Source organism: Pongo pygmaeus, chromosome 4 (assembly GCF_028885625.2).
Source record: "Pongo pygmaeus isolate AG05252 chromosome 4, NHGRI_mPonPyg2-v2.0_pri, whole genome shotgun sequence".
Lineage (NCBI taxonomy): Eukaryota > Metazoa > Chordata > Mammalia > Primates > Hominidae > Pongo > Pongo pygmaeus.
The window spans coordinates 94,686,350-94,708,132 of record NC_072377.2 but is presented as its reverse complement, the minus strand read 5'-3'; the positions used below and the strand labels follow the sequence as shown (position 1 = coordinate 94,708,132).

Below are 21,783 nucleotides of genomic sequence, written 5' to 3'. Positions count from 1 at the left end.
TGGGATCTAATTAAACTAAAGAGCTTCTGCACAGGAAAAGAAACTACCATCAGAGTGAACAGGCAAGCTACAAAATGGGAGAAAATTTTTGCAATCTACTCATCTGACAAATGGCTAATATCCAGAATCTACAATGAACTCCAACAAATTTACAAGAAAAAAACAAACAACCCCATCAAAAAGTAGGCAAAGGATATGAACAGACACTTCTCAAAAGAAGACATTTATGCAGCCAAAAAACACATGAAAAAAATGCTCATCATCACTGGCCATCAGAGAAATGCAAATGAAAACCACAATGAGATACCATCTCACACCAGTTAGAATGGCGATCACTAAAAAGTCAGGAAACAACAGGTGCTGGAGAGGATGTGGAGAAATAGGAACACTTTTACACTGTTGGTGGGACTGTAAACTAGTTCTACCATTGTGGAAGTCAGTGTGGTGATTCCTCTAGAACTAGAAATACCATTTGACCCAGCCATCCCATTACTGGGTATATACCCAAAGGACTATAAATCATGCTGCTATAAAGACACATGCACATGTATGTTCATTGCGGCACTATTCACAACAGCAAAGACTTGGAACCAACCCAAATGTCCAACAATGATAGACTGGATTAAAAAAATGTGGCACACATATACCATGGAATACTATGCAACCATAAAAAAGGATGAGTTCATGTCCTTTTTAGGGACATGGGTGAAGCTGGAAACCATCATTCTCAGCAAACTATTGCAAGGACAAAAAACCAAACACCGCGTATTCTCACTCATAGGTGGGAATTGAACAATGAGAACACATGGACAGAGGAAGGGGAACATCACACTCTGGGAACTGCTGTGGGGTCGGGGGAGGGGGGAGGGATAGCATTAGGAGATATACCTAATGCTAAATGACGAGTTAATGGGTGCAGCACACCAACATGTCACATGTATACCTATGTAACAAACCTGCACGTTATGCACATGTACCCTAAAACTTAAAGTATAATAATAATAAAATTAAAAAAACTTAAAGTATAATAATAATAAAATTTTTAAAAACAGAAAATTTAAAAATATATATATTTCTCTATTATGTCCAAAAAATGTGAAAATGAGAATTATAGGGAGTTTCTAAAGGCAAGTAAATGTTCCTCATTTCTCTTTTAAAAAGAATTTTTCTAAAGAAACAACACTTCCACTCATAATGGTTGCTATTGTAAAATAGGGCAAAGGGAGACCTACATTCTCACAGATTATTTAGGCCCAAAATGGAAAATGTAATATATACACATGTGCATGTGTGCATACCAAGCACATGTATGTGATGAGCATCCAAAGATGCTACTATACAGTTTTAAGCTGCAAACAAAATTTTGGTACTCCAAGTCTTCCTCACAGGAAAATAGTATGTATGTAGAGTGAGCAGATAATAGGCAATATGATGAAGTGATGACCTACATAGTCTGATATTCGTATGGTACTTCATGAAGTACAAAACACTCAAGGTAACCCTAAGTTATGATCATAAACGAAGTATCATAATCACAGATTAAGAACTAGAGCACCTGAAGACATGCCAAATTCCACACTACTTCCTTCTATCTTACCCTGCCTCTACCATTGTATGAATTGAAATTACATTTGTACAGACGCACAGAATGTTACGTCTTCCATATACTACATATACACATACCTGTTTGGCTGTCTTGTGACAATAAGGTGCAATCTTCTCATATCACCTCCTTCCCTGAGTTCTAGTCCACTCTGGGACTCCTCACTGAATCCTATGATGCCATTGTGAAGGTCACTCCCTGAAAAAAAGAATGGAGGACCACAATATATTCAAGAATTATTTACAAGACCTCCCATGCTCCACTAATCTTGCCAGCTCAGATGGTTTAAAAGTGAGAAATTCACAGGTGGTGAGGAGAGCTACAGTTGTTAAAAGACCTTTATTAAAAATAATCTAAACTGTGATAACATCAAGGTGGCTAACTGTTGGGAATAGAAGAAAAGAAGAAATAAAACATCAAATCCCACTCTTTCCTCTGACAGACACATATTCATTTTTCTATTAAGATCCTACTTTACATTTGACAGTACTTGAAATTTTAGATATTTATCTGTTTTAAGGCTATATATCCCCCACAGAATGTAAGCCCTACTAGAGCAACAACTTTTATTCACTACTGTATCCCCAGCTCCGAGAACAGAACTGAGCATATAAGTGTTGAATAAATACTTGTCAAATAAATGAACTCTGTTCAATGGATTTACCTTTACCTAAGAGGTGTGATTAAAAGACCATCTATGCTGTCCATGAAGCTATTTGCCCCAGAACAAAACAGAAATATTAAGGAACTCCTTAGCATCTCTGGGTATCAGAAACTTTCCTAAGCAACACTTGAGGTTACGGGTACCATTATACTAAAAAAAAATGTTTAAACTGGAACAAAACTAGGGTTCAAACTATACAGAAATCATCACTTCAAATCCTAGGCAGCAACTAAGCCAGCTTCTCAGACTAGAGAAATACCACTGCATAGTTCTGACTGCTTTCTATTCTCCATGGCCCAGTTTTGCATTGATCCTAGAAGCAATGATCCTAAAGCAATCAGCCTCAAAAACCATGTGTATTAGTTCATTTTTATGCTGCTATAAAGATGCTACCTGAGACTAGGTAATTTATAAACAAAAGAGGTTTAATTGATTCACAGTTTTGCATGTCTGGGGAGGCCTCAGCAAACTTACAATCATGGTGGAAGGGGAAGCAAAGCACCTCGTATATGGTGGCAGGAGAGAGACAGCAAAGGAAGCGCTACTTTTCAACCATCAGACCTCATGAGAACACACTCACTATCAAAAGAACAGCATGGGGGAAACTGCCCCCATGATCCAATCATCTCCCACCAGATCCCACCCTTGACACATGGGGATTTGGGGGATTACAACTGGAGATGAGAATTGAGTGGGGACACAGAGCCAAACCATATTATCATGTGTACCCATCACCCTGAAACCTGATTCCTGGCATTCTAAGGAGACAGAACTTCTGAAATTAGGGAGTAGGTTGGGTTAAGGAAACAGAAAACCACTGAACTGTCCTGATAGGGAAGAACTAGTAGTCATCAGCCCCTGGACCATTTCCCTGGTCTTAAAGTAAATGCGGAGCCCCTTTATTAGGGACATGCAAGTGATGGGCTACATTTGTCCTAGGGTTTCAGACTGCCAATCCTCATCCTCACCAATTAATCACTACAATCACTTCGTAGCCTGGTATCAGAATCTGACATTGACTTTTTATCTTTGGCAGCAATTGTTTTCTTGTCACCTTAAGTGAGGATTTGGGCTCTTCAAGTAGATTACAAGACTATCACAGCAGAACCCTCATTTCCTTTTCCAAGGCAATAGCAACTAGCATGATTCTAATGAAAATAACACTTCCCTTGTCACATTTACAATAACAAATTTGATTTCAAATTTCTAGTAAAATGATTCCAGACTTGTAATGTGCCAATGATCAAAATCAAAACTAAATAAACTATTTTTTCCCTGACTCACTCAGAAAGTTTGTTCTAAAATCTAAATGTGAAAAGATTATAAAGGTAGGTGGATGCAGCAAAATTAATTATCCAGTTAAGTGAGAAATATTATTAAGAAAAAAATGTCAGGTAGGGAAAAGATGAGGGCAACATTTGCAGGTAAAGGAACTTCAAGTATTACAACCACGTGAATGTGCCTGATGGTGTAGTCAGGCCAATTACATCATATGACGTTAGTGGTAGCTATGGTAGGGTAGCAGTCATTTGCCACAGGTGTGTGATGAGTGTGCCTTATGTAGGGAAGGTAAACATTACAGAATCTCACAGAGCTCAGCTGAGTTACCATTTGCCTGCTGAGTTAAAACTAAGCTCAGAGCTGATGAAGGGATAGGCACTGGTAGGCTATATTGTCTGATAAAACAGGGAAGCACTTCCATTCCAGTTGGTACCTAACTTCTGTCCTGAGCCCCGAAAGAACCCTCTGCCACTTCCCTAACCAGGACTACAAGACCTCCCCATGATCCAGTAATTAATAGAGTATGGCTTAGAACAGCAAAGAACCTCCAGAAGCCATTTTAACGGGCCTGGCCGGTGCCAAACTAATTGTTAAGTATTTTTACTATCAGCACTGGTCATATTCAAATAACTGTAATAAAATACCTGTGTCATAGAATGAGAAGGAGGATGCTGACTGCCAAATTAATTTTTTTTTTTTTTTTGAGACGGAGTCTCACTCTGTCACCCAGGCTGGAGTGTAGTGGCATGATCTCGGCTCACTGCAAGCTCCGCCTCCCGGGTTCACACCATTCTCTTGCCTCAGCCTCCCGAGTAGCTGGGACTACAGGTGCCCGCCACCACGCCTGGCTAATTTTTTGTACTTTTTTTAGTAGAGATGGGGTTTCACCGTGTTAGTCAGGATGGTCTCAATCTCCTGACCTTGTGATCCGCCCACCTCAGCCTCCCAAAGTGCTGGGTTTACAGGTGTGAGCCACCGTGCCCAGCTACCAAATTAATTTTAATAGAAATATATAGATGGCATTAAGCCAATTTGAATCAAAATCAGTAAATAACTTGTAGAATAGAATAAGAATTTACAATACACTTCATAAACTGTAGAAACAGGAATAAATCATACTAATTGATGTAAATTTGTAGGTTAACATAAATGAGATAATGCTGAGCATATGAAAGGAAGTTAAAAGATTGCAAAATTATGACTGAATTAAAACTGAGTGGCTAAAATAAAATACGAACTCCAGCAAGCATCAAATCTCAAAAGTATGTTTTGAGGTCTATTGCACAGAAAGGTGAATATAGTTAATATAGAGTACTGTACATTTCCAAGTTTCTAAGATAGTAAATATGAAATATTCTCACTATAAAAAATGTTAAGTACTTGAGGTAATGTACATGTTAACTAGCTTGATTAAATTATTCTACAATGCATTTACTAATCATAACATCATTCCTTGTACCCTCTAAATATGTATAATTATAAGTTGTCACTTTACAATAAAATATAAAAATGAAAAAAGAAAAGAATCATGAGATAGCCTGTCACTTCTCTAATTCCTATAAGGTATTGACATGCTGATGTATTTCATTTAAAGAAATACAGTATGATTTCTACACTACACCCATACCGGGTGCAGTGGCTCACGCCTGTAATCCCAGCACTTTGGGAGGCTGAGGCAGGTGGATCACAAGGTCAGGAGTTCAAGACCAGCTGGCCAACATGATGAAACCCTGTCTCTACTAAAAATAAAAAAAATTAGCTGGGCGTGGTGGCAGGTGCCTGTAATCCCAGCTACTCAGGAAGCTGAGTCAGAGAACTGCTTGAACCCGGGAGGCAGAGGTGGCAGTGAGCTGTGATCATGCCATTGCACTCCAGCCTGGGCAACAGAGCAAGACTCCATCTCCAAAAAAAAAATAACAATACAGTATGATTTCAGAGGTAAACTGCAAACTGTCATGAAAAGATTGCATAAGATACATGAGAAACAAAAAAATTATTAAAATTTTAAGCTATTGTAACATATATACACAATAGTATGATGGCTATATCAACTACATTGGGTCAAAAGCAAAACAAAAGGCAACAGTTTAAATCTTTTTGGTAACAGAAAAAAAAAAGAATTTCCTGCCAATGAGATCTTTGAATTTAGGATAGATTACTGAAAGTAGCTGGTAAATTTAGAATGAAGTTTCAAAACAGGATAAGCAATCATGTGTTTGGATGATTAAATCAAATGTTCTTTATATTTTGAGAGTATAGATTTATAGATTGTATTACTGGCTCTGATCTCAGTGACATTTATAGTACATTAAATTACAGGGCCCTCACAACAGCACATCATGAGTTCATGTCACGGGTCCATGCTACAGAAAAACAACACTTTCATGCATTCCTATGAATAACTTAAGTACTTCACCTTCTTCCTTTAAATTTAAGCTAGATTCATCTTAATACAAATTATGTACCACAAAAGTACATTTTTATCTCCATCATTTCAAAGATATACCTGCAATAATAACCATGGCAAAAGCTGCAAATCCAGTGTCATCCTTCCCCTCCACAATCTCTGCTCCCCCTTGAGGGTTTGTGAGAAACACGTAGAAGAATTCCTGTCCCTCAGGCTCATCATCATCCAAAATTTGAACTGATACTTTACGTTCTCTTTCTCCATCTAGGAATATAAGGGTAAGAGTTTGTTCTTCAAAGTCTTCTTCTTCAACTGCCCATGTTAGGTTGGAAATTCCATAGATACCATGAAAGGGCAATGCATTTGGTTCCATCTGAGCACATCTTTCACCGAAAGTTTTAACTGTTATGCTGACATTGCCAGTAAACCCACCAGTTCTTCGGATAAGAACTTCTGCAGTGTTGAATGTGCCATTCTTCATCTCCTCTTCAACATAAACAATGGATGGCCCGAGGCTGAACATTCCATGAATGGAAACATTGGCAGTTACAGTGGCCACATCAGGCTTTTCAGACACAGCAGGTGTGCCATGAAGGGTGACAAGTTTCTCAGGGATGGCAGATACACCAGTTGCCTCTGTAACAATGGCAACGACATTGGTTGGCTGCAGAATGGTAGTCGTCTTGCTTGTGCTGAGGTATGTGGTGGATTCAGTTTCTATAGGAATGAGAGTTGTGTCAACTTCTACAGCCACAGTTGTCATGGGGAAGGAAATATCCATTCCTGCCAGGTCATCGTTATCCAATATTGTAATCACTGCAACACTGAAATCTAGATTCAGGCGTGGGCTCCAATTAACATCAAACTTTTGTAATCCCCTAATTTCTACTGAAGTAAGGTTAATGTAAAAAAATTCTTCTATCTCAGAAAGCTGATCATTAATAATGGTTATTTCAAAATCAACCTCAGTTTGGAATTTTTGAAAAAACAGTTCCCCATTCTGAACAGGCTCAAAATCTTCCAGTGGCTTGGCGCTTCCTGCAGTGGTCTGATAAGAAACTTTAATAAGATCGCTGTGGAACCCAAATAGTCTTTGTACATGTAATCTGATCATCTGTGTATCTTCTGACACTATGATATTTCTTGAGCTAGTGGAAAATTGGAAGACGCCCATTGGTTCAATTTCAGCAACGATGAAACCTGATCTAGGAAAAAAATTAAATCATGAAGAAATTGATTTTAAAACATAGGAATATGACTGTAGAGATTCATCATTCACATATTTAAAATGCTGCTCATGAGGGCAGCAACTTAACAATGACGTGCCATTTCAAATTCCATCAAACCCTATTTATTGATACGTAGGGGCAAAAGAAATGTTAAGAACAGGAGCTGCAAAAGCAGGGACAGGAACTAACAAGTCTGAGCTAAATAAAAAGCTTATAGGTCTCTGGTCTATTTCTCCATCATCCCAGAGCAGCTGTCTGAGGGATCTGAAAATCAGGCTCTCCCTTAGGATCAGTACAAGGGGAACAATATTACTACAATGTTCTGGACCTCTGCCAGCTTTCTTATCTACCAAATAGAAATAGTTACTGGCACTAGCAGCAAAATCCTTGCTTTCTTCAGCTGCCAGTAATGGAACTAACCCCTCATGCAAATGTGGCTAAAACTTTATGTATGAATTAGAAGAGACACCCATGATAGAATAATTTATCCTTAGTTTTTTTCCTATAGATTTTTGTTGTGAGTTAATAGCTATATCAGAGGTTACAACTGCTGGCCTCTCGGCCTAATTCTGTCTGCAGGTATATTTTCTTTTGCTAACAAGTTTTTGGTTTTAATATAAATTTAAATGCCTTTAGGGAGGATTCTTCAGGTCCCATCACTCTCTCTTGTCAAGCAGCTAGCACTCAGTACATAAAAACAGTGGTTAATACCTCACACAGAGGCCATTCAGCCTGGGTTGAAATCATGGCCCCAACATGTATTAACTGTGTGCTTCTGGGTTTATCGCATAATCTATCTATGACTTTCATCATCTATAAAATGAGACAAATAATATAATCTACTTCATAAGGTTGTTGGGGAGAGTAAAGAGAGAGAGACTGTGTGTGTGTGTGTGTGTGTGTGTGTGTGTGTGTGTGTGTGTGTGTGTGTGTGTGTGTGTGTGTGTGTGTGTGTGTGTGTGTGTGTGTGTGTGTGTGTGTGTGTGTGTGTGTGTGTGTGTGTGTGTGTGTGTGTGTGTGTGTGTGTGAGATTTATGCCTGGCTTAGAGTAAGCACTATAAGATTTATGCCTGGCCGCGGTGGCTCACACCTGTAATCCCAGCACTTTGGGAGGCCGAGGTGGGCGGATCACGAGGTCAGGAGATCGAGACCATCCTGGCTAACACAGTGAAACCCCGTCTCTACTAAAAATACAAAAAATTAGTAAGGCACGGTGGCGGGCACCTGTCGTCCCAGCTACTCGGGAGGCTGAGGCAGGAGAATGGCATGAACCTGGGAGGCGGAGCTTGCAGTGAGCCAAGATAGCGCCACTGCAGTCCGGCCTGGGCGAAAGAGCGAGTCTCCATCTCAAAAAAAAAAAAAAAAAAAAGATTTATGCCTGGCTTAGGGTAAGCCCTATAATACTACTTCTTGTTGTTTTTGAGATGGAGTCTCACTCACTCTGTTGCCCAGGCTGGAGCACTGTGGCGTGATCTCAGTTCATTGCAACCTCTGCCTCCTGGGCTCAAGCGATTCTCCTGCCTCAGCCTCCCAAGTAAGCTGGGACTACAGGCACGTGCCATCACACCTGGCTGATGTTTTGTATTCTAAGTAGAGACGGGGTTTTGCCATGTTGGCCAGTCTTGTCTTGAATTCCTAACCTCAGGTGATCTGCCTGCTGTGGCCTCCCAAAGTGCTGGGATTACAGGCGTGAGCCACCACGCCTGGCCAAGCACTATAATACTGTTAATAACTATTGTTGCTGTTAAAGCATTTGAATTTGTAACCCTAAAATATGTTCTCTGGATGAACATTTTAAAAATGGCATACGTATAATCTAAAGTCATACTTTATTTCCCCAATGGAGATCCCCCACACATAAACATGTACACAAACATACTTGAATACACTCTAGTTTTCATACCCCAAAATTTTCTTTATTTTACAAGTAAACTGAAGAACAGAAAGATCAAATAATTTTCTCAAAGTTACACAGTGAGTAAGTGGCAGAGCCAGGACTAAATCCCTAAGTCTGAATAGCAGGTCTGCCGTCTGCTGCTCTGGTGAAGTCTATCCCAGAAATAAGGAAAGTAAATTGCTTTTGGTTGGTACGTATTATCTGCAAATATACTGTATTTGCAGAAAGAGTCATTATAGATACACAGTAAAATTCAATAAAATTAAATTAAAGTTAAAGGGCCACTGGTCCAAACAAGTAACATTGTCACCCTACTGTGATGTCTTATTCGTACTTAATCTTATTCTTACTCTTAATCATGTGGGGCAATCAGGTATTTTCAGCTTCTCAGAAGATAGCTCCCTTTAACAAGAGGAGAACTGCCACCATGGCTCTTAGTGGAGATGGTACCCCAGCCCCCATTCTCAAGGTGGGGCATGAGGAACTCTCTTTAGGGCAAGCAGTGGGTGGTGGGGCTCCTGAGAGCTGCCTCCCTCTCCGGCATGCACGCCATGTGATGCTCTACACTAAAACTATGTTTGTATTTGCTTCAAGGAGAATAATCCTTGTGCCTTTTTCTGTTTTGATGGATGAATTCTAGATTATTCCTCAGATAATTTCTTGGGTGAGAATGAGGCTGGTCTTACTGGAGTTGAGCTCCGCCAGGAGCGCTGCTCTGCACTCCTGATAGGTGAAGAACAAAGGCCTCTGGCCGACCAGGGCTGGGAAACGTCCACAGGAAAACTCCTTTCCTTTGTTCACCGTGGGAAAATGAAAGGCTCCCTGAAAGAAAACATGAAAAGCAAAGCAGGGTATTATTTCTTATCTTAAATTGGGATTTGACTTTTAAAACTGTAGTAATGCATTTTCTTTTCCAAAATTCGATTATAGTTCACAAAAGGTAAAACATTTTTTAAAAGGGGCGGGGGGAGAGATAAACTTACAGGAGACCACACAAATCTTGCTTTCGGTCCCTGTTTACTTTTCTCCTTTATATCTTTTTCTTTCCTGGCTCAATGACAAAATCCAGCAGTGAAAAGGACTGGTGTTAGGCAAGCTTTAATACAGACTTAGTGTCAGGCTTTGGTTTAAATTCTGGCCCCAGCATATTTTTAGGATACATATTGAAGTAGACTGGGGTGAAATATCATAATCTATGTATTTTACTTTAAAATGCTTCAGAAAAAATGTCACAAATATGGCAGACTGTAACAACTATTAAATCCAGTCAAGGCCAGGTGCAGTGGCTCACGCCTGTAATCCCAACACTTTGGGAGGCCGAGGAGGGCGGATCTTGAGGTCATGAGTTTGAGACCAGCCTGGCCAACATGGTGAAACCCCATCTGTACAAAAAATACAAAAATTAGCCAGGCATGGTGGCACGAGCCTATAATCCCAGCTACTTAGGAGGCTGAGGCAGGAGAATACCTTCAGCCCGGGAGGTGGAGGTTGCAGTGAGCTGAGATGGCGCCACTGCACTCCAGCATGGGTGACAGAGTGAGACTCTGTCTCAAAAAAAAAAATTAAAAATAAAATAAATAAATAAATCTAGTCAGTGAGTTTATGGGTGTTCACTGTACTTTTCATTGTGTTTGAAAATTTATTACAAAGGCTCAAAAAACTAAATGAACCTGTTTGAAGATACAGATCTATTATTTGGGAACTCCTGTTATTTTAGTTGAATCAAGTTAACATAAACTCACAAAAGCGTTTGAAGATTAATGTGATATGTAAGCACGAAGCTGCATATACACTCATAATAAGCAATATTTCTACACATAAATCTTTTCGTATGTAGCAAGTGGTTACTAACATAAAAAATTTTCACAAACACCCTAGATTATATGAAGCTATGCATATCACCCAAAGTGACAGAGGGGTATGGAAGTAAAAGATAAGAGTTTCTGCAGGAAAAACAGGGCTAGAAAATAAACAGGAAAAAATAATTAAATATCTTTAACTTAGGAGACATGCCAAAAGGAAAACGAGGAGCCAATGTCTGAGACATCACATCAGGGGCACCTATGCAGTGGCTAAAGAAACCCCAGTATCCAAGGCAGTTATCACACTATGGTGTCTCTCAATCATGCAGCTAATTTCTCTCTTTCTGTTTTCTGGGTTTCCTGTTAGGATGGAAGCTGGCATGAAAATGTTGTCATTTTCACTGGCCTAGCCCTCACCCCCCATCTTCTATAGGACCTTAGCTTTCATTCCTTCTTATCTCTCAGTGATGCCAAGATCTTGGGAAAATGAAAATCATACCCTCCTCTCTGAGGGACTGAGGATCTCAGTCCTCTGCAGGATTCATCAGGTTTCTTACTGAGCGTAAATGGCGTTCGCTTGGTGACCAACAAGACCCTGTGAATCAACGAGGGAGATCCTCAGATTCAGAGCCCACTGGAGCGTTCTTTATAAACTCTCATTATCTAAATTTGCAATGGGCTTGCTATAACACGGTAGAGGTCAAACCATCTAATATTCGCATCTCACTAACTCTCAAAGACCTAATGGTATACTTAAAAAAATAAAGTATCTAAAGTAACAGCTGCCCTACTGCCAGAAATAGTCAGGTGAACATGGAAATGCATACAAGAGCTGTATGTATTTTTATTTTTCTTATTACTGTATTTTCCAAATTTGATTCTTAGAACTACTTTCAACAAACTCCTATTGCATGGACAGAGTAGTTTGCTTAGTGACCCTACCCTTTTGAGGTAAGGCATGAAGTTGTTAATTTGACTGAAAAAAGCTTCTCTCCTTTTCTCACCAAGCAGCTTGCACTACTCTGATCACTTAAATATGGAAGTATTGTATTCAAAAACTATGTTTAGTGTCCAGAATAAGGGTAACCCAAGACATTTAGTGGTCAATGATATCCTTCCAATATTCTACAGGACTCATCTTAGAAAAACTACAACTCACCCAGTGTTGGGGTCATGTTGCCAACAACAATGAATTCAGGAATTTCTAACCCAGGAGCATATCCAGTGGTCCAGGCAACCGAGAGAGCGCCATATGTGCCTCTCCTAGAAATCATAACGTGGCTTGTGCCAGCAGTGATGTTCATGAGTTGAAAAGCAGTGGATTCAAATCCGACCTGAGGGAAAATCACGCTTAGAGTATTTTATTTCTCTTTAAACCTTCCTGTTTTCTGAGGAATGGGTTAAATGTAAACTTTCCCTTGGTTTATACAATATATATCCTTGTCTCATATTGAATTAAAGAGAAGTGCTTAAGAAATAACATCTCAGATTTTAAAATTTATTTTACTTTGTTATTTAGGTTATAGTTCATAGCTTTCTCTTTTTTAATCAAAATGTTATCTTTTGAATGAACAACATCCAAAAAAAGATAAGCATAACTATGGTTAAATGAAAGCAAAATATGTTAAATGGCATTTAATATGACTTGTTCATGGGTCTTTCCAGAACCTCATTTATAGAACTAAAATTTGACTTCTAAGATATAATAGTATATTTTTTCATTTATAAAGTAAGCACCATGAACTAGACCTTCTATTAGGGTTCTTTTCAGCTCTGACGTAATTTAGTATCTTTTTTTGAAGACCAGAAAACTTCAAAGTTTTTTTTAATACCCATCTTTATCACAAGCATCAAGTAGATTTTGTTTTATGTGCAACGTTCCCAGGGTATATGATTTATAGATGAAATAAGTTCTGAGCAATGAGTAAGAATAAAAGCAGATTCCTGGCTTCACATTTTGATTTGAACAATTCAGTTTACCTCTTTTGGTCTCAATAGCTATAAATTTGGGATACCATTTAATCAAGAGTTATATATTAAAACTCATTCTCCCCTTCTTAAATTGCAATGAGGAATAATAGAAAAACGTGAGAGCGTTCCGCAGGATAACTTCTGGAGCCACAGAGGAAAAGAAACAACAGCTACTTCAATTTGGCCCCAGCCTAGATTCTCTGTTACAGTGAGGCTTCTCTTTTTCTTCTTTTTTTTTTTTTCTTGAGACAGAATGTCGCTCTGTCACCCAGGCTGGAGTGCAGTGGCATGATCTCGGCTCACTCCAACCTCTGCCTCCCAGGTTCAAGTGATTCTCATGCCTCAGCCTCCCCAATAGCTGGGACTACAGGCATATGCCATCACATGCAGATAATTTTGTATTTTTAGTAGAGAAGAGGTTTTATCATGTTGGCCAGGCTAGTCTCAAACTCCTGACCTCAGGGGATTTATCCACCGGGGCCTCCCAAATTGCTAGGATTAAAAGCATGAGCCACCATGCCCAGCCCAGTGAGGCTTCTGCTTAGCGATTGCCAAAAGCTTTGAGTGAGATCATTCTTGCTACATGGCTAGAGGGCTATTTTGAAATGCCCTAGCCACATCACACACACACACACACACACACATACACACCAAACACTGATACGAGTATAGAGGATACACCAAAGACATGAATGTACCATGATGGACTCTAACCTTGCCCTTTGGGGTGATACAGTATTGTGACAATGTGCATGGATAAGGAGTAGGAAATGTTTTACTCCAAATGAATGGTTTTGCCGAATCTTTTTTTTATAACAACCCATGAACAAAAAGAAGACAACAAAATTCAAAGCATTAATAAATTCTATGTCCTCATTCACTCTTAAAGAAGAGGAGGTAAAGAAAAAAAATCTTTTACTCTCAGTTATTTTAATTGCCAGTGTATTCCATTTTAAGAGAAAAAGCACATTCATTCTCCTTGGAGAAGATGCTCAGGAGGAAGTAGCTGAAAAGCATCCCTTAGTGACCAGAGACTATATCTGCCCATATTCCTGCCCATTCATCTGTACAGATTCCTCCTCAGCATCTTGAGCCAGGCTTTCCTGAGTCACTTCAGCTCCCACCTGAAGGAGTAGGATAGAATTATATCACACAATGGCTTCAAACATACACACATCACCATAGCCACAGATAACAGCCTTGTCTTTTTCTTATATTGACAGAATCTGCCCGAAAAGAAAGGAAAGCCCTCAAGTTGTTCTTTGTTCTCATGCGCATTTATGAAATGATTGGGAAATAATCTTTCCTACAACGACCTCAGACAGAAGATGCAAATACTTAGTTGCAACCATATCACAGGATCTGACCATCAGCATTTATCTACATCAGCACAAACTCGCCCCTGTAAATCAAAGTCTGAATATTAAAGATAAACATTCACAATGTTAGTATGTGAAAAAGTGTGGAATATTAGCGCTTCATTATAATTTTAATTATTTAACATAAAATACCTCAATATTAGATACATAATATCAAGAAGAGATATGGACATATCTCTTTTTATCCTACTGAATGTTGAAAATAGACTAATTATTTTATATAATATATCTGTTACATCTACTTTGATGTTCACAGAGTTATTTATATTTAAGAAAATAGTTACTCATGAGAAATTCTAGCTCTAAGAGTCTCCGTCCTGCCTGTAAAAGCTGCCCTCTAGTGTTCTGCTGAGAGAACCACACCCAGGGCCAATTACCTGAGAATTGGCAGCTTTCTCAGAGACTGGAAGGACAGCAGATTTTGCTTCCTGAAGAATTGTTGGCATTCCATAGAAACGTCCACCGACAAGCATCACAGTCACCAGTTGCAAAGTGAAATTAGAGCCCAGTGATAGGAAGACCTATAAACAAACAGTGTCACTGATTTAGAAATAATTTTCAGAGAAAAATGCTGTTCTTTGACTTGAGCCATTAGCATACCGCCTGAGGTTGCTTAAGTACCAAACAGTTTCATCAATACATGCGCTTTCCCCCATCACAAAACAGACCACCAGTATGTAGGGTGTGAGATAAGGAGTGGAAGATGTAGAGTATAAAAAACTACAAATTGGCCGGGCGCAGTGGCTCACACCTGTAATCCCAGCACTTTGGGAGGCCCAGGCGGGTGGATCACTTAAGGCCAGGAGTTCAAGACCAGCATGGCCAACATGGTGAAACCCTGTCTCTACTAAAAAAAAATAAATAATAAAAATAAAAATTAGCTGGGCTTGGTGGTGCAAGCCTGTGGTCCCAGCTGCTTGGGAGGCTGAGGCAGGAGAATCATTTGAACCCAGGAGGCAGAGGTTGCAGTGAGCTGAGATTGTGTCACTGCACTCCAGCTTGGCAACAGTGCAAGACTCTGTCTCCCCCCTCCCCCAAAAAAGAAAAAACAAAACAAAACAAAAAAAATACAAATTTTCAAATTTTTCACATGTGCCCAAATGGCTTCACCAATGACAGTAGCCACACAGGCAGTGTTCATGATGGAATCAAGTGTCAAGAAAACGGAAGGGGCACTCTGGCGAAAGTGTCAGCTCCTATAAACTTGGCAAAACTCACTTTCCTCCTCCTCATTGAATAATTTCCTCCTCCTCATTGAATGCTAATAATTCATCATATTTACTCAAAATGAATAATTTCAGTGTCCTGATTATTTGAATATGTTGGATAAATAAAAATTAATGCTATGTGTTACATATTTTCAAAATTTTAGAATCCAACAAAATAGGGGGAAACTGGAATTTATGTATTGATGTTATGCAAAAAGTTATTTTGAAACTTACAGCACAATTTCCCATAGAAACGTTGGTCTTGGTAATAACCCCCAAGTTACCTCACAACCTGGAATATTCCCAGAAACTTTGCATATCTTGATTGAATGTAAAAAGCAACCATTTCTGTAAAGTCTCTTCTTCTTTTAAATATAATGAATTTAGATAACACATCCTCAAATTTGCAAAATATATACCGTGGTTGTATATATTTTCTGTCTCATTGATCTGTCTAATATTGACAGTGGGGTGTTAAAGTCTCTCATTATTCTTGTGTGGGAGTCTAAGTCTCTTTGTAGGTCTCTAAGAACTTGCTTTATGAATCTGGGTGCTCCTGTATTGGGTGCATATATATTTAAGATAGTTAGCTCTTCTGGATGCATTGATCCCTTTACCATTATGTACTGGCCTTTTTTGTCTCTTTTGATCTTTGTTGGTTTAAAGTCTGTTTCACCAGAGATTAGGATTGCAACTCCTGCCTTTTTTTTTTTTGCTTTTCATTTGCTTGGTAAATATTCCTCCATCCCTTTATTTTGAGCTTATGTGTGTCTCTGCACGTGAGATGGGTCTCCTTAAGATGAGTCTTGACTCTTTATCCAATTTGGCAGTGTCTTTTAATTGGGACATTTAGCCCATTTACATTTAATGTTAATATTGTTACGTGTGAATTTGATCATGTCATTATGATGCTAGCTGGTTATTTTGCCCATTAGCTCACATTTATTTCAATGTTTAATTTCAAAGTAGGTGGTCTTTATTATAAGTCTGGCACTGTTTTGTGACCAGAAATATGCTGTAGGAACTTAACTATTGTTTATATCAATTAGCTTATAGTAAAATTGGTTACATTGTACATCATTTCACTTAAAGCTGCAGTTTCCAAGAACCTGTGGACATTAACTGAGGATATATTGTACAGGAATGTAGGAATAACTATGAAACCCATGTCTCACTAAGAAGACCCCATTTGTTTTCATTATTAAGAAACAACAAAAGGCTCAGGTACACAACACATCAAAAGGTAGCACTGTAAGTATGGATTAGTGTAATAGGCTTGTTGCTTATCCGGAAACGATAGCCTATTTTCTATGGATCACAAGTTTATATGAAACTAAGCTGACACTGGCTGAACACCAAACCTCCATGAAAGCAGTACCCAAATGCTCGAGCCTTCATGGAGTTGATTTGGGTGTTCCCAAAGGCTTCAGAATTCCCCTCTTCACCATTCCTCGACAGAGAGAATATATTCTCCTTTTTCATTCTCCTAGCTACACAATTCACCCTGCAAGTTTTTCTCAAGATGACTCCAATCTGTCTACTTCTTGGACAGCCTTTTTTGCCCATGAGATAATTAATCCCAATGCCATAACGCATCCAGTGGCAATGAATGCCATAATGCATGCACAGAGGATGATACGACATGTACCATCCTTGGGAGGAATTAAAAAAACAGTCACTCAATCACTTTCTGTGGTTCAGACTGAGAAAGACTGCTGCGCTGTCTGCTTGAGCCACAGGATATCCATGCATTCTGATCACCTACCGCAGATCTTGGCAGAGCAGCCTGCTATGATTTCTCCTCATTACCATTAGAGAATATCATAGCCAATTTCCCACATTTCAACTTTTCAAAGAGAGAAGCAGGTACCAGTCTCTGTATTCACAAATCCTCTTCATGTAATCTATTTCATTGCACTACTCTTTGCTAGAAGCACAAAGAAGCCTACAAATTTCTCCCCTTTGACAAGTATCAGTGTGTGTGCGTGTGCATACACATGTGCATGGGTGGCAGGTGTATATGTACACCACTGGAAACACTTCCTAGAACTTTGTAAGTATTAAATAAGTGTCTGTTACTCTCTACACAAAAATCTGTTATCTCCATCCAAATAGTAATATACTTACTATAATCTGCAAATGCATTATCCAGTAGTTACTCAACATTTTCAAGGGCATTTTTTTGTGGTTCCATTTAAATACCTGAATAAGATTTCAAACTGATCATGAGGTAAGCATGGGCACTCCTGAAAGGGTTTTATTGGAATGATCAGGAAACTGAAGAAATGCCACAAACCTGATTCTTTATTGGCACCATGTCCACTTTATATGTGGCACCATCTTTGACCACCAGCTGCCTCTCTGCATTTTCGGTAACAATCGGCTGTTCTTTATGATCCGATGATATTCGAAGCCCAACAGCCACATCTCCAAAAGTTCCAGCAAGCCGGGTTATGTTAATTTGGATGGATCTAATAAGGTTCTGCCCAATAAGTATTGACTGGCGATCCGAATACAGGGCAAATACTCCATGTGGGTCATCATTTGCATAAACAGAGAACCATGTGATACTTTTCTCCGGATCCAGTTCAGCTCCTCCCTCTACAGAAACAAGCTGGATCACATAATCTTCCTCTATCTCAGGTACCTCATCTGGTAGCAAATGAACATCAAAGCTAGCTTCACTCTCTCCATCAGCAATGGTGAAAAATCCATTGGTGGAAAGAAAGTCTTCAGTAATGTCAAACTCACTACTTAATTCCCAGTAAACCTAAAAGAAAAGAAAAAATCTCAACAAAGAAAAGAAAAAATCTCAACAAAGTTATATAATTCAGTATATTGCACCAAATTCCCTTAAATTATGTTTTTCTCTATAATATACAAAAAAAAATTGTGCATCACTATATTCAAAGCCAAACTCTCTAAGTATATGTTAGCTTGGAAAGTATATTGACTCTTTCAGGCTGTTGAATGCTATTTGCAGGACAAGATTACAAAATCTCATTATTTTACCTGCTTCTAAAATAATAGCACAATTTGAAGGGACACAGAGAAGCAAGCTACCTTAAAAATTCCAGTTCCACAAATAACTTTAGTAGTAAACCACACACAATATTTCAAGGTAAAAAGTAGATAATTTGACAATTCAAATCAGAATTTTTGTTTGTTTTTAATAAAAAAGGACTATCTATGAGATATAAAAAATCAATCATTATTTTCCAAGAATTGCTGGCCTCAAAACTATGAAGTTTCAACTGAAGAAGTACCAGTTAATATCCAATACAGAAAGAGAGGTCAGTGTATAGAGAAATTTCACAAAATATGTTTTTCCTGCAAATGAATTACCTTGATCTGTTAATCAAATATCATGAAAACTTACAAGGGCATCCCCAAACATTCTATATAAATATACATGCAAAGACAACCTCTTAAAAAACAGTTGCTAAATGGAAAAATTCTAATGAGAAATAAGGCCCTGGAGAATTTACACAAATCATTGAGAGGCTTAAGTAGGAAAGCCTTCATGTTATAGCAAACAATAAAATGTAAAATCATTTGGTTCTTTATGATTAAGTGTGAGGAAAATCTTTCTGAACTAAGTGTAACCTATTTTAATTTAGAGAGATAGCTAGAGGTTGATGCTGATGAGAGAGCCCAAAGATGTTTAAATAAAGCCTCTGTTTCTCTGAAAACTCACGTAACTTTAGTTTATCAAAAACTTTAATTAACTAGAACATGCAGTTTCTCTGTCCCTCTTAACCACATTTGTTAGGGAAACTGGTACTTTGAAAAATCAAATGAAAAATAATACCATAATCTCTCCAAAGGTGCCCTTGACTCTTCTGACAAAGAAGGTAATGAGCAGGGGCCCTTCCAGAGCCAGAGGCTCTGAATAAGTCTTCTTAGACAAAGTCTCAGGAGCAAACTGAACAACTCCATTTGGGTCACCAAACTTTTGTATCTAAAAAATATAAACAGAGAGCAGAGGAAATAATTTATAAAACAATAGGGATGAAATTATAGTATCCAACATATTAACAAACAGAGAAGCTGAGGAAATGAAAGAAACATAAAAATGACACTTGAATATACTCTACTTAGCTACCTAATTTTTGAAAACTTCTTTATCACATTGACTGTTACCTAAAACAAGTAGGTTCTTATTCCCCAAAGATGATGGGAATAAGAATCCAGAAAACTCCCATTTGTAGAATCCCAAGAGAATAGTAATTTGATGCCTGAATTTTGCTTTATTCATCTCATATTTACTACATTTAATCAGTTAATTTCAGCTAAATTCTTCCTACTAGCTATGATATACATGGAGTGAAGCAAACAGGCCCTGTGAGGACCAATTTTGTGTATCAGCTTGCCAAGACTATGGTGCCCAGTTGTTTGGTCAAACGCTCGTCTAGATGTCACTGTGAAGGTATTTTGGAGATATGATGAATACTTACAATCAGCTGACTGTACGTAAAGATCACCCTCAAGAATGTGTGTGAATGGGCCTCATCTAAACAACTAAAGGCCTTAAGAGCAAAAACTGAGGTTTCCTGGAGAAAAAGGAATTCTGCCTCAAAACTGTAACTTAGGAATCCTGCTTGAGTTTTTAGCTGACTGAACTGCTCTGCTCCACAAAACTGCAACTTCAACTCTTTCCTGAGTTTCCTTTCTGCCAGCCTATTTCATGGATTTTGGACTTCCCAGCCCTCACAATCATGTGAGTCTGTTCCTTCAAATCTCTCTCTCTCCCTCCACCCCGCTGTGTGTGTGTGCGTGTGTGTGTGTGTGTGTGTGTGTGTGCATGTCTGTCCTATTGGTTTTGCTTCTCTGGAAAACTCTGACTGATATAGGTCTCAAATAAGAGTATTTTACAAACTTTAAAAAAATGGGGCATCCCTCTGCATTATTTTCAGTAGTCTTGGTCCCAGCACTTTTTGCCTTAACTAAACAAGTACCATTTTTTCCTTCAAACTATCTGGAATATAACTAGTTAATAATTTTTACATTCTCTGAAGACAAAGATATCCAATGTTTGGTATGCTATAACAAATACCTCTGCTCTAAAACTGCCAAATAGTCCAAAAACACCAAATTTTCTCCAAGCTTGTAAAATAAGTATCATATATTAAAATGTTTTTTAAAAAATATTACCAATAATCAGGCTATGCAATGAGCTGACATGAAAACCAAAAAGTTTGACCCTTCAGAATTATTATGATTTTATTTGGTTTTATAATTTCCAATTTATCACAAGCTTATAGAGTTTCAACTAATGTAAATGTATTTTCTGATAAATCCATTAAATCCACATTTTGTGAGAAAAATAAAGTCATACATACGGTTAATGTAACATCTTTAGCTCTGGAGTCTAATTTAGCTTCTCCTTTCACAAGATGAAGTTTAATAATGAATGTCTCTTCAACTTCAATTTCTTCATGAGGATAGATTGTCAGAATTATGGTTCTCACTCCGCCTTCTCCTTCTCCAAAATAGAAGAAGCCGCTCACTGGGTCTGCAATGTCTCTATTCTGTGGCAGTAAGGCTTCTTGAGAGTTGGGTCCTACTGTCTCCCAGTTCACCTGCAGGATGTTTTTGGTTTTGGTATTTATTTAATAGAGATCACTTTTAAGCAAACAATTATTTCAGGGTATCTAGTATTAAGAAAATATATACACATATAGGAAAATTATTCTAGGATAATTCCATCAAATTCCTGTTTCATAAACTTGTTTTTTGTTGTTAAAAATAATGATATTTGCAGCTAGGTGTGGTGGCTCACGCCTGTGATCCCAACACTTTGGGAGGCCGAGGCAGGCAGATCACCTGACATCAGGAGTTTGAGACCAACCTGGCCAACATGGTGAAACCCTGTCTCTACTAAAATTACTAAAATTAGCCAGGTGTGGTGGCAGGCACCTGTAATCTCAGCTACTCGGGGCTGAAACAGGAGAACTGCTTGAACCTGGGAGGCGGAGGTTGCAGTGAGCCAAGATCACGCCACTGCACTCCAGCCTAGGCAACAAAGAGCGAAACTCCATCTCAAAAAAAAAAAAAAAAGGTATTTGCAAATATAAACTACATACCTATAGTATTCATGAATAATTTGTCACAGAATAAAAACATAAAAATTTACATTAAAATACGTATTAGAGAAATATAAACATTCTAAAAATATATAAGTACAATACTGTCCTGCTGTGTGCACAGGCTGTGCCAATCAAAACCTATATAAATAAGACAACAAAACCATGGAAAAACTCTGCTGTAGACCATGCAAAAATGCTAAATCTACTTACATTCCTAGTGTAAAAGATACAGAAATCTTCATACATTGTTATA

General features: G+C 38.4%; 1 protein-coding gene across 6 annotated transcripts in view; it reads right to left on the bottom strand.

The window, feature by feature from the left end:
* Window positions 1-21,783, bottom strand: part of ADGRV1 (adhesion G protein-coupled receptor V1) — a 593,238-nt gene that overhangs the window by 333,444 nt on the left and 238,011 nt on the right. For all 6 annotated transcript variants that reach the window (XM_054488480.2, XM_063664978.1, XM_063664980.1 and 3 more), the window contains 8 exons: window positions 20,784-21,023; window positions 19,253-19,402; window positions 17,738-18,211; window positions 14,611-14,754; window positions 12,043-12,217; window positions 9,768-9,903; window positions 6,055-7,160; window positions 1,684-1,801 (listed from right to left, as the gene is read on the bottom strand). In XM_054488480.2, coding sequence (XP_054344455.1) covers window positions 1,684-1,801; window positions 6,055-7,160; window positions 9,768-9,903; window positions 12,043-12,217; window positions 14,611-14,754; window positions 17,738-18,211; window positions 19,253-19,402; window positions 20,784-21,023 — 2,543 coding nt within the window. The remainder of the gene's footprint in view (window positions 1-1,683; window positions 1,802-6,054; window positions 7,161-9,767; window positions 9,904-12,042; window positions 12,218-14,610; window positions 14,755-17,737; window positions 18,212-19,252; window positions 19,403-20,783; window positions 21,024-21,783) is intronic.